The 18098-nt window shown below is 31.8% G+C and overlaps 2 protein-coding genes across 2 annotated transcripts; one reads left to right on the top strand and one right to left on the bottom strand.

Moving 5' to 3' along the window:
• Nucleotides 1-5492: 5492 nt before the first annotated feature.
• Nucleotides 5493-8054, top strand: LOC133688823 (prefoldin subunit 1). The gene is made up of 6 exons (XM_062108438.1): nucleotides 5493-5625; nucleotides 5800-5853; nucleotides 6318-6423; nucleotides 6633-6639; nucleotides 6739-6823; nucleotides 7714-8054. Exons 1-6 carry the CDS (start codon nucleotides 5602-5604, stop codon nucleotides 7825-7827), a joined length of 390 nt encoding a protein of 129 aa, XP_061964422.1. The 5' UTR covers nucleotides 5493-5601; the 3' UTR covers nucleotides 7828-8054.
• Nucleotides 8055-12105: 4051 nt separating this feature from the next.
• On the bottom strand, nucleotides 12106-16946 carry LOC133689448 (uncharacterized). The gene is made up of 10 exons (XM_062109305.1): nucleotides 16788-16946; nucleotides 16605-16708; nucleotides 16168-16264; nucleotides 15749-16019; nucleotides 14601-15277; nucleotides 14355-14493; nucleotides 13186-13238; nucleotides 12962-13068; nucleotides 12779-12866; nucleotides 12106-12165 (listed from the first exon to the last, which is right to left on the bottom strand). The coding sequence occupies exons 1-10, from the start codon at nucleotides 16944-16946 to the stop codon at nucleotides 12106-12108; spliced, it is 1755 nt and encodes a 584-aa protein (XP_061965289.1).
• Between the last annotated feature and the right edge of the window lie 1152 nt (nucleotides 16947-18098).

The raw sequence follows: 18098 nt of genomic DNA, 5'->3' as shown, positions 1-18098 counted from the left end.
ACCATGCAGGAGATGTTGAAATTTTGTTTTTTTTTTTTTTATATAGAATGAAACCTGAAGACTTCTATTTTGGAATTTGGACTTTGGAGTACTAACTCATTTCTTTTGGTTATTTTATTACAAACAAAAGAAAAGAACATCATATATCACTGTCAAAATGCTGGTTTTGATTTAAATTATTATAAGTTTTTTTAAAAAAATAAGTTGCAGAATCAGAATGTATAAATTGTAATGTTTGTTAAATTCTTATAAGAATATGGCACAAGACCCTTTACTATAAAATAACCTTTCATTCCCAATTTTTTTTATTTTTAATTGAGTTTTATTTTATTTTATTATTTAAGATTACATTGAATCAAAATTGAATTTCATAATTTATTTCAATTTGTTTTTTATAAGATTATTGTGGTTAATGACCTAAATTGTAAATTTAACAGATTAACGCATTAGATCAATCCAATATGTCATCGTTTTAATATTAAAAAAAATATTTGTCTAATATGTTATCGTTTCAATAATCAAAAACAATATTATCTAATATGCATCAAATTTTAAGCTCATAATTTTTATTTTTCATGATACTACATATTAGCAACGCTTAATGTAAGCTAATTTTTTTACCTTAAAAAAATATTTGATTCGAATTATAGTTTGATGCGGGCCAATGATCTAGTATTTATCTAAATCTCAAAACAAAATTATTGTTAACCCATTTGAATGTTTTTTATATGAAAGATTTTAATTTGAGATTTTACAAAAACAAAAGTATTTTGATAGATTTTTTTGAGATTTGTTTTATACAAGGAGATATAGTAATTGTCCCAAAAAAAAATGGATTAAGTAGTCAAAATATACTAAAAGATGTTAAGATAAAGATTTTGAAAAATGAGTTCCAGGAGGTAATTTATTTGTGCAAAACATATAATTTAATTGATGCATACAATATCTAACTAGTCTTCGTGCATATGTTACACTGTGTGGCTGAATTATTTTTTTATGCAAGAAAAGATTTTCAATTGCCAAAATGGGTAAAAAACAACAAAAAAAAAATTCAATCATGATGACTATGAGTTGGTTTGACAAAGTTGTTACCAGTGTTTTGAAATCCGGACCGGCTGGCGGGTCGATCCGGGACCCGGCTGACCAGGCTTGAAACCGGTCTGGGTCTAAGTAAAAACATGTCAGGGAGTTGGCCCGGCGAAACCTGGTTGACCCGGCAGGTCAACCCGACTGAGACCCGGCTACCTTCTTTTTTTTTGTTTTTTTAGAGATTCAAGCGGTTGTGTTGTTTTTTGCTTTATAACTCAGTAGCCGTGCTGTCTGTTTTCTTCATTTACTTTATAACTCAGTTACAATTCTCTCCGACCTTTATAAGAATAGATCAGAGGGGAGGGGAGCAAGAGACTGTTGAGGATATAGCTATAGAATATTCTATTTCCTCTACTTTGACTTTGAATAGCTAGAATCAAACTCGTTGCTCATTCATTCAGAGCTCTTGTTGGTAAAGTAGATCGAGAGAGAGAATTGACTTTTTGAGAATCTGTTGGAGTCAGATCAATAAGGGAGTTCACACCGGGACTTTATTAATAGAGAAAGAACACATACCCTGAATCAGGGTGTGTAAAAAAGCTGAGAGGTGGAGGAGAAGGGCTATGGTGGAGAGACTATTAGTTTAAAGTGGTGGCTGGTCGCTTGGGTTTTTTTGTGGATTGTTAGTAAATGCTATTATAGGGAGAGGATTTGGGTGGCGTGAGAAGGGCAATAGATATTGTGATTTGGTGATAAAAGGACTGTAATCAGTAGAGAATGTAGAGTGGTGGTGGTGGAGCTGCTACGTGGTTGTTGTGGGAGCTGCTGCTGCTATTGACCAGGTTTGCAGTTGTTGTGGTGAGGGAATGGTGGATTGTTGAATTCCAGCTAGGAAAGGGGTTCTGCTAGATTTATTTGGGAGAGTGACATATAGAGATAAGACTATGCAAGAGTGGACGATGGATTTTAGCTTTAGGTCTTTTCGTGTAAGACATGATAGTGACCAAACACGAACGTTGTAATTTTTTTGGTTTGACCCAGGTCAACCCATCTGACCCGTGACCCGCTCATTAGACCGGGTCAGGTTTCAAAACTATGCTTGTAACCATAATAATTAGGGTGGAGCAAACCTGAAATATCTTGTCAAACTCGAGGTTCAGATCATGAAATTCAATTAACTTGATAAAAAAATAAAGAGGATTATAAAGCCTTTGTTTAAAAAAAATTGTGTTAAATTTTCAAACTTGTGACTCAAGTCATTAGATCCAAAAACATCAAATCTGGAAAAACCATGAAATCTAATTCTCAATCAATCAAATATTGAAGGATAAGATTGAAAAAAGAATTTCAATTATATAAAAGGATTAAAAAAAATAGCAATTAAAGAAATGATGATCAAATTTGTAAAGCAAGAATAATTTTATATTTGATTGAAGGGTAAAATTGAAAAGAAAAATCAATTTAGTAAAAGGACCAAAAACACTCAAAAGAATATGGATCAAAATTAAAATAAAAAATAAAAATAATGTTTTTATTGAAGGGTAATATTGAAAAGAATAGTAACTTTTACAAAGAGCCAATAAAAAAAATCATAATCAAATCAATTAGGATCAAATTGGAAAACATAATACCATAAATTTGAATTAAAGGATGAAATTGAAAACCAATAAATCTTTTATGAAAGAGCCAAGAAAAAAAAGTAGAAATAAAAAAAATGAGGACCAAATTGGAGAATATAATATATGATAAATTGAGATTGAAAGATAAAATTGAAAACAAATAAAACTTCTACAAAGGAGCCAAAACCAAAAATTAAAAATCAAAAGAATAATAACTAAAGTTAAAATACTGACAACAATAAGGGTCAAACTGTATTTCTTACGAGGACAAGAGAGAAAAGAAAAAAATAGCCTACCAAAAACAAATCAGACCACCATTAGAGACGCGTGTTGTAAAAAAAAAGAGATAACATGATGTTGTTTCCAATGACAATACAGAAAGTGCATTTTGGACACTAGAAGATATCACATGTGCTCCTCAAAGTGTGTTGACGTCTCCTACTTGTCTGGGTGTTGTATACTCACTTGTTTTTTTTTTTTCAATTAGATACCAAATTATCTTTCATATGAAATATAAAATGTTAATATAAAAAAAAACCTTTCGAGAAAGATGAAAAGACACTTTAAAGCTAAGTTTGGTTTTTTGACTTCCAATAATATTTTTGTCATTTTAATTATGCTTTTGATTATTTTTTTAAATTTTTATAATTGTTCAAATACAAAATTAACCTTCATTTTACGTTATAATAATGAAAAATATCATTTTGAAAGTACCAAATTTCCTCTTGATACTACTATTGAAATTTATATTTTTAAAAGCATTTGGGTTTTTTCAATGTGCTTTTTAAATGAAATATGACACCATTGCCCATAATAAATTTGGAAAAGACTAATGCTTCCCATAAAAAATCTTAATATCCTAAATAGTTGGTTATATTTTGTTTTGGTGGGAGGGGCAAATATGTCATTATATTGTTCTAATAAATAGTGCCAATGAGTCTACAACTCCCATATTTTCCCAACTAGTTTAACTTTTGTTAATATTTAATATTATTTTTAAAATAAATTATAAATCACTAATATTTTTTTAATCAAGTAACTAACTAACTATTCCTACATAAAAATAACTATAAAAACATACGATGCATCATGTTTTGTAAGAATATAATTAACATTTACTATAAGATCTTGACATTTCTTTGTAATAATGAATAATGAAAAGCCAAGATTTTTTACACTCTTGTTCTAAAAAAGAACTTTCACATTTTATTCCTCAAACTTTTATGGATTTTTTTTATATTTTAAACTTAGTTTTTTTTTTAAAAAAAACAAATTATCCTTTAACATTAGGTTTATTGGGTATTAGACTTCTACAGTGAAATGTCAAGGTCTTTTACACTTTAGTCCTAAAAAAAGACTTTTACATTTTGGCCCTCAAATTTTCTTAAGAATTTTTTTTTTAATTTTAAACTTAGTTTTTTTTTAAATTTTATCATCTGATATTGGGTTTATTGGATATTAGACTTCATAATTTATTTTAATTTGTTTTCTATGGAATTATTTCGATCTTATGACCTAAGTCGCGAGTTTTGCAAATTAGCTGTGTTGACTCAAATCTTTTTTTATTTTTTTTCTCAACTTAATAATTCAACACTGGATTTGTTGCGAATTGAATTTTATAATTTTTTCTGAGTTTACTTTTTATGGGATCATTATGGTCTCACGACCCGAGTCGCGAGTCTTACGGGTTAGTCAAGTTGAGTTAAGTTTTTTTTATCATTTTTTAATTGAATATATTTTTTTTCTCAACTTTATCATTTAAAAATGTCTTGATTGAGAATTATAATTTATATATTTTTTTAATTTGCTTTCTATGGAGCTATCCCAATCTCTTGACCCGAGTTTGACTGGTTAATTCGGGTTGATCTATGGTTTTTTTTATCAAATTTAATTATTCAACATTAGGTTAATTGAGAATTGAACTTTATATTTTTTCTTATTTACTTTTTATGAGGTTATCATGGTTTTATGACTTAGGTACTCGAGTTTTTTTAAAAACCTTTTCAATTTCTTCTTTTAATATTGGGTTTTTTGCTTTAAAGTTATCTTGATTTTATGACTCGGGTCACGAGTTTTGTTGACCGATTAAAATGATTTGTTTTAATTGATTTTTTTTTAATTTTATCATTCAACATTGAGTTGATTAAGAATTAAACTTTATAATTTATTTCAATTTACTTTCGAAAGAGTTATCTTAATTTCATGAATTAAGTTTAACCCAAGTTGATTCATCTTATTTTTTTAGTTGAAGTTTATTTTTAATTTTATTCGTCAACATCGGATTGATCGATAATTGAGTTTAATAATAAAAAATTATTTGTTTTACATAGAGTTATTAGGGTTTCATAACATAGGTAGTGAGTTTGATAAGTTAATCCAAGTTGATTTGAGTTGATCTAATATGTTGTCGTTTTAATATTTTAAAAAAGATGTCTTGATTTTTTTTAGTCAAATTATATTTTTATCGGTCATCTGTGTTATCTTTAAAATTGTAAAGTTCATCGAGTCACATCCTGTCAATATTCATATAGTTTAATTTTTTTGATACATGCTATATTAACAATACACGGATATGTTTTTATACATATACAAAAAATAATCTAACTTGCAACATACTGCGGAAAATTATCTAATAATATACCTCAATGAAAAACTTATCACCTTCCACCTGTTTTGTTAATTTGGTCTCTTGCTGTTCGGAGAGATTTGATTTTATAATTAGTTTAAAATATTTAAAACCAATTAAAGTTTTTTTTAATTATAGTAATAACTAAAAATTCATGATAAAAAATATATAAATAAAATAAAATAACAACTGATAACAAGGCATTTAAAAACTTTTTATGGGCCAAGAGCGTCAGAATCTCATTTGATCCATAAAAACCCTAACATGGATCCTCCTTATTCTTATTTGCTCCACTCTTGAAAACCCGAAACTTTACACTCTTCTCCAATGGCAGACGAAGCCAACAGAACTGTAAGTCTCATCTCCATCTCTATCTATCAAAGTTTCAGTATTTTGGCATCTGGGTTTCTTCTGTACATGATAAATAGACTGATAAAAACTCATTATAGGATCAAATTGTCAACTTCTTTTTTAAGTATACAACTTGATCTGATTGTTGTTTTCTGTTTGGAACAAACTAAACAGGCTTTCTTAGAGCTTCAAGGTCGCATGATTGAGACCACTTCTAAATTCAAGCAGGTAATTTGGATTTTTTTGCTCCCCCCCCGCGGTGCTTGGTTGAATTTATTGTAGGATAGTTTTGATGCAATTATATGACATTCTCTTGCTGGATTTGAAAGGGCTTTTCTTTCAACTGCAACTTTACAGTTTAAAAAAGATAACTTGTTACAGTGGATCAGAACTTTAAATTATGACTGGTAGAAAATTTAGCTCGGGATAACATCTCCATGTCCGAACAATGTATTCCTAGCTTAGGTGGATGTAGCGCATCAAGTTGCATCGCTCGCACCTGAACTAAATTTAGTATGCAGGTCTATATGTACTATTGCTTGTTGTTCTGTTGTTTCCTTTGGTGTTTACAGTACATTAGTGATGTTTATATCATCTTGCTTGGTTTAATAGCGAATTCCTGTGTCATTCATATGTATTTGTTGAAAGATTAGTTTACACCGGAATAGAGTGAGTTATCTCTTGGATTTCAGGTCCAGAACCAGATACGAACCAAGGAGGGAGAAAAGAAGCGTGCTTTCTTAACCTTGGAAGAGCTGCGGCAAGTTCCTGATGATACAAATACATACAAATCTATAGGTAAGTTGGCAGACACTTTACTATAGGCATGCATTAGTACATTATGGTCGGGTTTGCTTCTTTAATTACGACTGCAAACCTCTTTGTGTGATGTCCTGTGATGCCTTATTTCTATATCAATCATGGGCTGGTTTCTTTGGATTATATGTTCTTTTCTGTATCTGCGGATGAGTTGCTGATTTGATATTTATCTCTTTGTTCTTTTGCAGGGAGAACGTGAGTAATGCATAATCAGGCTGAATCATGATTTATTGGCTGTTTGTATAGATGGCCGGTTGTTATAAACTCATACTTTGTTTGTCATATGGTGGTCAGGTTTGTTTTGGAGCCAAAGTCAGTATTGATGAGTGAACAGGAGCAGAAACTCAAGGATAGCGAGACTGCAATATCCTCACTACAGGTAAATCTGCCTGCCCCCCTCGTCTCTGTCTCTCTCACGCAGACACACTTTTGTGTTAAAATCATCCATTTCTATATGCAGAACAACTCCATTTCCACCCTACCCTGGACTCTGTTCTGTTCCTTCTTTTCATCCATTGTATTTACTAAATCTATTTTAGAGTTACTGTTTGTTAAAACTGTTATGTGAATTCTCTTTTTTCTTATTGGCTCATTGCGTATTCAATATCAGATGTGCTGCTATAATATTTTTTTCCCTCTTGAGTTACAATCAGTAGGGCCATGAATTAAAGTCTAGATTCTTATACCCAATGGCAAATACCTATGAATATCTGCTGGTGATCTGCAACTGGAACTATAATGAGTTATTCCCAGTTATGCTGGAGTTTTATTCTTGATCTACCTTGTATTGTCTTCTTTTCAAATGTGTTTTTGTATTGAATTTAGTTAACTAGCTGGAAAATTGCAAAAATTATTTCCCTTCAAGTATGAAACCCTTGTGCATAGCTTTAAATAAAATCAAAAGAAAATTAAGATATGCAGTTGCTATGTAAAGTTGAAGTCTCAATCTACACGTGACAACGGAAAATTACCTAGTGTATGCATGAGAAGGCCAGGTTGCACAATTTGAACAAGTTATTCAGCTGGCCATGTTAGATTATTAGTACTCATGGAAATTGCAATTTAAGTTGTGGATGAGTGAGGTACCAATATTTCCGCTGCTTAGTTTGGTCTGCATTCACACTGTCCTTTGCTGTAATCTTCTAAAACTTTTGTAAGCAACCTTTGAAGCAGTACCCTTTTGATTAATTTAGTCTTACTTTAAACATAATTGTTTTTCCTTCCTTGAGAACTTAGTGGTAATGATCCTATTTGTTATGCTTTGGACAGACATCAAAGGAATACCTGGAAAAGCATATGTCAGAGGTTGAGAACAACCTGAGGGAACTTTTGCAGCAAGATCCAGCTCTTGCTCGTCAGATAATGTCCATGAGTGTAATGTAAATCTTGCTGTGACTGAAAGTGCATGTTAGTCATGTTCAATTTCTCATTTCAAAGGATCATAAAAAAAACTTTTGCGCAATTTCTAGCTTTCTTTGTCATGTAATTTCATCTAACAAGACTTGCCCAGTTGCGTTGTTGTATGTTTGCATAGTTTTATTGGTTTGATAAGAATACTGCTCCATCTATCATTTCTACTTTATACCAGAACTTTGCAGCGATTCACTAAATTGTGACCAGCCTTAATTATTTTGTTAATTTCCCTTGCCTTCCTGCTTCTGATATTAAATAAAGTTAGTTGCCCATTCACTTCACAATCACCCAAAATTTTCACGAATCCTGAATTGCCAGATAACTTGCTGATACCATGTGTTGAAGAAACTGACTTGTGTAAGATGAAAGCCTTATTGGGGTGCAGGTCTCAGCCTCCATGAATGGAGCGGGCTTTGAAGATTATTCTCCATCCTTCAAATTTGCTCAGTATTGATGGTGGTCTTTACTGGTATTGTTGATGTCGCAGTTAGGAATTAGGATTGGTCGACGGCCAGTTCGGTGTGTTGGTGGGGATATGAGCTATATTTTACGACACTAAGCACCGAGTGATACACTGGTACAAAGGAGGAGAGAAATGGCTGACTTTCCATCCAAGTCCTGCTCTTTTCTACTTCGTAAGCCAAAGAAAAAGAACATACAAATTAGATGCCTGGTGTATTGAGAGAAATGGGGATGGAAGTCTAGTTTGCCTTGTTTTGGATCTAACAAAGCTAGGCTTAGACAAGATCCGAAAGGAAACCTAATGCAACAAACATGCTTGTAAATTTGCACAAGGCCTAGTTAAGGTCTCAGTAGGTTTGATCATCTAAACAAGAAACACAATATTGCCAATATCCACACTTTACAAGAACACCAAACCCTAAAATATTCTAAACCCCAAATTAACCCTAAACAAAACTCCTAAACAAAAAGCACGATATTGACAGGATTCTTTCATATTCGATGTTAACTTTCATCTAATTAGTAAACCTTCCCTGCTTTAATTTTCACCCATAGTTGAGGGTAAGGAGTTGTGTAAATACAATGTACAGAGGGGCCTCGATTTGGCTGCTAGAAACATTACCATTGGTAATCATATGGTAGATAGAACAATTAAGCTCCCCTTGGTAGTCTGCATTCTGCATTTGATTACTCATGTACTCAAGCTTGTTGAAGAACTGGTATGGCTCCCTCCTTAGTTAAACATAGATTAACTATATTTTTGGAGTCAAAGAAGGGCAGGCATATGATTGTTCTTGAAAAATATTCCACTGGTCAAGTTAAAGGCAAAGCCAAACACCTTGCAGATTTGGTAATGACCGTGAGGTTTTTCTATAACTTATGATCCAAAACATGGTTTGTAGCTTTCTTCGTAGCACAGTGAGGAGCTGATGCAAGATAAAAGAGAGACGTAAGAGGGGACAAGTAAAAAGCCAAGAATTATAAGAAAATGAGCTGAAGAAAAGAAAGAAAAATGTTTAAGAACAGAGGAAAATTAAGGGTTGAAAAATAAAAGTCTGAAACTCTTTTATTAATTCATCGTGAACTCATTATAATATTAAAAAAAATTATATATAACTAATAAAACCCTAATCAAAATGAACTTAAAACCTTCAAAGCAGTAAAAATCTAAGAAAAAAACATAAATTAAAATTCAATAAAAAAAATTCAATAACTTAGACTTGGATGTACTCAATCTCTTAACCAAAAGAATAATGGGTTGGATTATTCTTTATCATTATAGATCATTTGGATGTTTAAATCATATCTTAGGTTTAGCATCTGCACACTTTTCTAGTGTTGTTGGAGAAATTCAACTTCATCAAGTATAGTTCAAAGTGTCTCTAATAATACCTATAAATATTATAAGCTATAATTCCTCTTAAATAAACTTAAAAGTATCATAATAATCGGGTCTATTGTACGTGTAAACTCAAGATTAGACATTATATCATCATAACACAAATACATATAATACTAGCTTAGGGATGAAATTAAGATCATAAATAGTTTATTGTTGGTGAAATCACAATAAAAAAATAAAACTAAACCTATTTTCTCTCTCTTAATGTGGAGACTATTCAAGATCAAAATACACCAAGAAAATCACAAACATACAATGCTAAGCCTCAAAGTGTAAGAAATTAATCAAATAATAGTCATAGTTTTTCCAATTCTCTTGCAAGTTTTGAGATGAATAAAGAGAGCTAAATGATGAAAGAGGTTGAAAAACAAAAACAACAAATATATATATATATATATATATATATATATATATATATATATATATATATATATATATATATATATATATATATATATTGCTACCTTGCAACATCTTCTCTGTGGATCATTGTTTATATATACATGCATTAATATACTTTTATTGGAGGGATATACAAACGAGCATGAACATAGCAGCGAAGGTCTCAATTGAATCACATTAATGGTTTTTTCAGGTTCCAGTAGTGAGAAAGACTGGAGGCCTTGCAGGCACTGTCCTCGACATGGATGACCTGTCAAGCCATGAGATAGCTAATTAATGGGTAGCTTGATTCCTATTCGTGGATGTTGATTCTGTGTTCAAAACCCCTTATCGAAGAAATTTTCTATATTTTCTCCTGACTTCAGCTTTTGAACTGTTCCCACATCATTTGGCGAAGAGATATTGTCTAGTACTGGTTTAACTTAATGCTGCTCTCTTTATTTGAATTATATATCTACGTGTTTGGCATTTCTGCCAAACCATCATTTTATGAAATTTTAAATTTTTTTATGTTTAAATTTTTTTGGGTGTTTCTAAATTTTATGATGTGTTAATATAAAAAATAAAATAAAATATTACTATTTTACAATAAATCTCCAAACGATAAATACTTTAAATTATAATTACAACCACGCTTTCAAATAATATTTAAACTAGGTTCTAAAACGTTTATTTACCTCCTACAAAAAGATAGTAAGTTCTGCCTAATTTAGTTCTTGCATTTTTACTTTCTCATGGATCATAATTTTTTTTACCATATAGAATTTGTATTTTAAAAGTATTTTTTAAAAAATACTTTTAAAATTAATTTTTAAGTGTTTCTGATCGTTTTAAAATGCTAATATCCAAAATAATTTTTTAAAAATAAAAAAATATTATTTTAATATATTTTTAAACAAAAAATATTTAAGAAAACAATAAAAATACATCTTTGGTGAAAGATGCATGGCGACCGACACTTGATTTATAAAATGGTACTACTACTGATGGTACTGCTATTTCATAAATCAGGAAAAATATTCCTGAACTATTGGTGAAAGATTGCCGGTTTTTAGATTTTCCTGTTCTAAGAATACATTAATTAGCAGAAACTCTACAATGCGTGAGAAAATACTGTTTCCCCGCGCAGTCTAGACACACTCATGGGTACTGTGGATTTATCCACGCATGAGTTTTTTTTTATATATAATTTTGTCTTTAAGAACCTAATTGGAGGCCAATTTAATTAAAATTATCAAGGAATGAAAAAATTAAAAAAAATAAAAGATCAAAGTGAAACACATAGAAGAGATGAATGATGTTTTGAACTTTTTGGTGAAATATTCAACTTAGTTATTATATTTTCTTAATTATAAAAATTGCATATCTCTATAATTTTCAAAATTTAAAATAATTAATTTTAATTTTTTTATTTTTTATTCTATAATTTGAGAAAAAAATTTCTAGGATTTCAGCTATATATAAAAAATATATATTATTATCAACTACATCTATTCTAGTCACTAAAATGATAGATTTTATATCAACGAGTATCATTTAATTCTACTTATATGTTTTTTTATCTTAAAATTATCTAATATATATATATATATATATATATATATATATATATATATATATATATATATATATATATAAACTGAGAAGATTTTTACTTGGATTAGAGGAGCCTCAGTGTACGAAAGACGATTATGCAATTCAAGTAAAAATGTCCCTTGGGGGCTTCACCTGTACAAGTTCCGTTGGGTGCATCCAAAGCACATTGGCAGTCAAATTGCATATTGTTTGTCCGCACGACTGCCAACTTGAATTTTTTGCCCTTTCTTCGGATTAGCAAAATTGCTTGAAACTTCCACAAAGACGTATTTCTTTACTGGCATGATTTGAACTACTATATCCGAAGTTGGGAACAAAAACTACTGCAGTAAACGTACAGATTGGCATTAGGCCATCCTCTTGTCAATACTCAATACCCTCTAAGTCTAAAGACGATTACTTTCTAACAATCCGTACACCTGAAGACTGAAGTTGCTTATTGCAACCTGAAGAACGCAGGAAAATATGCAGTTTGTTAAGTGGATAATTGCATTTCCAGAGCTCTAGGTTTCTCATATGCAGTTATTGTCACTAAAGCGTATACTTAATTTGTAGGCCTTCTGCTGCTGCTGCCACTGTAGACGGGAGCAGTAGTGGTGGAACAGTCTCCCCTTCCAATATGCGGGGTGCATCTGGACTTCTCTAATAGCTTTTCCCCGTCCTTCTGACCTGAATAATGTAGTGACAGAACGAAGACTCAAAGACAGCGTGACAGAGAAAGAGACAGAGACTGTACAGGGAACAAATAGTAATCAAAGCTAGCAATAACTCAATGCATGTCTTTCATGCAGCCATAAAATTTTCCATGTCAAAATTAAAGGGCGCAGATGTTCGAGCATTGACTCTGGATGCAGTTCATTTTGAAATTTCTCCACTTTCATGATATACAAGAATAGAACATCACGATGCATCGGATTTTTTTTCAATTAGAATAAGAATAGTAACTCCCAAATGGTTTCCTTAAAGATGGTTTGTTAAAGTGATAAATGACTGGAAGCTTAAGTCAAATATCCTCTGGAAATAGATTGTTGTTCTCACAAAGAAATAATGGCTACTAACCCATATGATCTGGGAAAAGAAAGATTCCCCACTCAATGCCAGTGCTTTGTCTGCCGAGTGCTTGCTAGTAAAAGTAACATAGGCATACCTGAGAAACAAAGATAACCTATTATTATTTTAACTAATTGGGATAGATAATTATGAAAGCAACAAGTGCAACAAAGTCGCTTAGTCGATTTGTACGCTTTTTGTTTAATGCCAACTGTGTCAGTCAGTTTAATAACTCTATCGACAGCTCCACACTTAGCAAAGTAGGATATTAGGGCTTCTCTAGTTGCTGCAATATGCACCTGGTAAGTTAACAGGAAAAGACAGTATGGTTACTTTGAATTAATCGAAATTCGGGAGAAGTGAAGAGAGGATGTGGAAACAAAATCTACAAAGGAAACTCTTTTATCATTTATTACATTTTTCACGACTACAGTTCTTGATTCATCCCCCTCAAGATGATAAATGGAACCTGCAAATAGCAAAAGTGACGTCCTGTTTAAAATCATATCTTGCATATAGGGATCCTTTAAAAATCAGCAACTTTTATGCCTTTCGAAAAGGATGTTGTGAGGTTGTATAGATACTAGGTTTGATTCTAAAGTCCCCGACAGAATTCTAATTGAAGTAATTATAAACAAACAATCAACTCAATTGAATGAAGCCTTCGGCTACCATCAATTTAAAAAAGAATTCAGTAGACAATAATTTACACGTTGACTCTAGCAAAAAAGAAGCAAATTTTGGCCAAGTTTAAATCACGATAGGTTCCAGTCTATTTGCTTGCACAGACAGCTTTAACATTTAGAAGTATCTAATTAATATATCTAGTCAATATGAACATTGGAGAGCCAAATAGCCTTTTACCATGGGATGCTGGAAGATGTTCAAATCAAAACTATCAAGACAAGTTTCTCACAGCCAAATCTGTGAAAAGCCATCTTAAAAAGCACTAAAGAATAAAGTCCTTTCCCTTTTCTTTTTCTAGCATGGCCCTTTTACAACCAACAATCTTCACGCTATTAATATAAGTTCGTCTAGATATCTTGTGTCAACCCCAAATTTTAATCGATTCACCCATTCAAGACTTCAAATACTCTTACCAGAATATTTTCATTTCTAACCTCGTGTGCAAGTCTTCCACATATTGATTTCAGCATCCCCAATTTCTTAGCAATGAAGCTATAAGTTTGTTCTTCACAAACTGCTTAACCAACAAAATAATAATAACAGATGAAAGTCTTCATGCAGCGTGTCATAACATAAAAGCTGCTCTTAATGGATTCCACAAGCTCTTAATTTAGGGTACTTTCAAAGGATCTTGAACATGCAAAGGATGACAAGTAACAGATGACTCATATTTCTAAAGCTTTTGTTTCCTATTCAACTCATAATATATAGAAACTACTCCGATCAATCAGTCATAAGAATTTAACCTAGAAAAATGATTATGACCTAAGATCATATGGTATCTAAACATAACTTCATTTTCCACTTCTGGACAAAGAAAATAAGAGAAGTTACACATCACAATATATCCAGAAGGAACACCCAATTCACCAAAAACGCAACAATCATTGCAACTTACTGATTGATATAGGTTGCTTGCATAAAGTTCTCTTACCAGATTTAGATGAACTTTGTTCTTTTTTCTCTACGTTCTTCGATTGGAGCTTAACAATTTCCGTTTCAAGATGCTCCAGTCTTAGTTTCATATCCATCAGTTGCTACATAAGAAAATAAAAAATCAGAAGCACATTTCAGCTTCATAGAGGAACTCTTATTCTACCAGAAACTAGCTGATGATTTTCTTAGAATGAACTCTTTTTCTTACATTGTGCACGGGCTTGAGATTGGCAGTTGCATTGCTATTGTCCTTACAAGAAGGTTTTTCAGTCACAGGAGTACTATATGAAACTGCAGTCACAGGAGACTCCAAAATCTCCCCAGTCAATCTTTCTTTGGGCATTTTCTTTAACTTTGAACTAGTCGAAGCATTAGAGCTAGATGCATTACCCATTTTTTGGCTTTTCGGTGTTTCAGCTCCTGAAGAAACACTATTCTCACCCAGCACACCATTATCTTCTTCAGGCAACAATCTTCTCACCTTTTTAATAAATGCTTCTTCCCCATCCATAGAATAGGAAACACCAGATTGATGAGAATTTATATCACTGAATTGTCTCTTGTGACCATCTTTACTCGCTCCAGTCTTGATGTCAAAATTAATTTCTGACAATCTTCCACAGAATTTACGACCATGAAGAGAACGTGTTGAATGATTTCGTTCGGTACTTTCTCCATAACATTTAAATACTTCCTCTTTGATCTTTTCAACGCCTTTCATGTCAGCATTTGCACAATTTCCACCTTCAGGTAGCTTTCCCAGTCTGTCCCACACGTTACCATGCACCCTTGCACGCTGATGAAGTATTGCATCAGCTGCTGCCCTAGTGAAAAGCCTCCTCCCAGCAACATTAGCCACATCAAGTTTCTTACACCGAAGGCTTCCTACATGAAAACAAAAATAACACCTAAGTTTGGATCAGATGATGATGATGATGATGATGTTTGCATCTAACTGCGTTAGAGAGATTCCTACAGATTAACTGCAAATCATGTGCAGCCTTTGCATGCATGTTTGCCATGCATACGTAATATATGGACAATCATGAAGGATGTTGGTCCATCATGTCAATGGAAGGGAAAAGTAACAAGTAACAAGTAACAAGCATACCATAGATATCATACACACACAAAAACAACAAGCACGCCTTAGATATTTTCCAAATGCTGCACAACATAATGATCAGCACTATATAATTAACTGCAAAATCCTAGAAAAGGCGCCTTTCCCTTTTGTCAAACCAAGAGCTTAAGAGACAAGCTATTGTGTTTGTTTCTGATGACAGGCGCGTGCTACATATAATTAGAAAGCCTGAATAATGTATCAACTATGAGAAATTAAGAAAGAAGGCTCACTTGTATAAACCTTCTTGTGCGGGGTGCTTTCTTCACCACCAACAACCAAATCTCCACTACATGCCTCCACTCTAGAAGATGTGCACTTTAAGGACTCCCCATAACCAATTTCCGACTCTTCAAACTCTTTGATAGATTCATGGTGAGTTCTTGGCAGCTCTCCCTCCTCCAAAGACTCCGAAGATAAGTCGTCGTCATCCGGGCAGTACTCGACACCTTCGGAAAGTTGCTTAGAATCATCTGAAGGCTTTATAAGACTACTCTTGCTTGCCTGAAGAAACAAAATCAAGGACACATAATTGACTCTACCATTACACAAATTTAAATACAGCTAATGAAAAATTACATAAATTAAGAAAACAATCATTATTATTAGTAGTAGTATTTATTAGTTGTGGGTTATCCATATTATTTTTTACCTGCTTCTTGCCAGTAGCATTACCATCACCAGTAGCATTTTCAAGATCTGATGATGCATTCGGATTCATATAATTTTTGGAAAGAAATTCCCAGAGCCTTGACAAACAAAAATCAAATAAATTAACAGATATTTTAGTAAAATCTAGCAAAATAATATCAAATATCTTAAGCTAGAAAAAAAAAAAACAGAGGAAAAGAAGAGAAAAGAAATCTTAAGCTGCAAGAAAAATAAAAAATAAATAATAAATAATAAATCAACACTGTATGTTTACTGTAGCAATTAAATTGGATCCTGATGATTTGGCCAACATCTCCTCTAACTACATGCTCGACTAATAAAACATTAATCGCCTTTTTTTTTTATTTGATACAATTATTCTACTATTAATTAAAAAAATCTGAACCAAGATAATTATTAACAAATGAAGCTACCAACCAAGAAACAAAAAGGGCAGTATTGGCATCACCAAGAAATGGCTCCAACTGAATTTTTGCTTGATTTTGTGTCTTCCCATTAGCAATAAGCAGAGTTACATACTCCTACAAAACAATAATTTTATTTTTTTTCAAAATGAAAAAAAAAACCATTTCAGATTTAAGAGAAAAGGGGTATAGGTACAGATAGGTCTTGGATGACATCATTATTATCTTCTTCTTCATTTAGTTCTGGGATTTCTCCAAGTAAGTCCTTAAGCTTTTCCGAAACCGAAGCTCTCAGTATTTTAGAGAGCAGCTGCTGCTTTCCGGATTCTGATTTTGGGTTTTTGCTGCTCAACATTTTCAAGAATTACTCCTCCTTTTTCTCGCTTTGTTTTCCTCTCTTTGTAGCTCGTGAGAGAGCGAGCGAGGGACTGCGAGTAAATAGTGCAGTACAGTATGTGTGTGTCAGTGCTGGACAGAGCAGGAATAGTACTGCAGGAGGAAAATACCTGGTGCCACCTGTTAAGCCTTGTTTGGCTATGCTCCATATCGTTATTTCCTTTCCTTCTTTTTTATAATTGAGAGGCCCAATGGGCCTGAATAAAGGTTAGATTATCACACAATAAAATATTATAACATACGGAACGAGGGAAAACGAACAAGAATCACAATTGTTGTTTTTTTTTTTGCTTCTCAATTATTATTTTTACAATTTTACCTTTCTTTTATAAAGTTAAAATTCGCTATTGATTTCTTATAATTTGTTATAGTAAAGCACAATTAAAAAAAAATATACAACCAAAGAATAAAATGTAGCAAAATATATTCACCAATCTAATATTGACCAATCTAAAATTAGCATGACAAAAAAATTTTATCCTTCTATTTTTATTTTTTATTTGATTCAATCTCTTTGATATTTAAAATTTTTATTTTAATTATAAATTTTTTTTTCTAATTTCTAATAAGAGGAAGCAGATAGAAGTCTTTGAATTACAGTTTAGAGATAAAAAGTTATTGATTTGTCATGATTTAATGATGGAGTAATCGTTCTTTATATAAATTTATTTTATTTATTTAGAAAAGTTTGATAATAATAAATTTTTTTATATAAACATATTTAAAAATTTAGATTGGGTTTCATTTAGATTTTTTAATTCATTTTTTTTAGATGATTTTGTAGGGTTAGTGAGTATTTTATGTATGTTTCTGTGGTATTTATAGATAACATGTCGATTACTTTAGTAAACAATATGATATTTTTTTTTAGATAGAAAGGAATAATTTAGCCAAGATGCACCTGAGCTTCAGTTTCTTACTGGAAGCAATTTTTTGTTTGCATTATTTTTTCTTTTAAATTTTGATTAGGACTCTCCCTTGTATTTTTTTAAATACATTTCAAAAAACTAAGTTGTTTAATTCATCGAGAGCTATGATTCAGGTCGCACTTGATGCAGGAACCTCAATCAAGATCTTGCAATTTGCCAACGTAAAGTCCTTCCAGCACCTT

Source organism: Populus nigra, chromosome 3, assembly GCF_951802175.1.
Source record: "Populus nigra chromosome 3, ddPopNigr1.1, whole genome shotgun sequence".
NCBI lineage: Eukaryota > Viridiplantae > Streptophyta > Magnoliopsida > Malpighiales > Salicaceae > Populus > Populus nigra.
The sequence above is the reverse complement of the archived record's forward strand: the minus strand, read 5'-3'. Positions and strand labels throughout refer to the sequence as shown.

Coding starts and splice junctions, on each gene's coding strand:
- LOC133689448 (XM_062109305.1), bottom strand. CDS start 16,946: ATGTTGAGCAGCAAAAACCCAAAATCAGAATCCGGAAAGCAGCAGCTG. Junction 16,265..16,604: donor ACTGCCCTTTTTGTTTCTTG/GTTGGTAGCTTC, acceptor TTGTTTGTCAAG/GCTCTGGGAATTTCTTTCCA. Junction 16,020..16,167: donor ATGCTACTGGCAAGAAGCAG/GTAAAAAATAAT, acceptor TTGTTTCTTCAG/GCAAGCAAGAGTAGTCTTAT.
- LOC133688823 (XM_062108438.1), top strand. CDS start 5,602: ATGGCAGACGAAGCCAACAGAACT. Junction 5,626..5,799: donor CAGACGAAGCCAACAGAACT/GTAAGTCTCATC, acceptor CAAACTAAACAG/GCTTTCTTAGAGCTTCAAGG. Junction 5,854..6,317: donor CCACTTCTAAATTCAAGCAG/GTAATTTGGATT, acceptor CTTGGATTTCAG/GTCCAGAACCAGATACGAAC.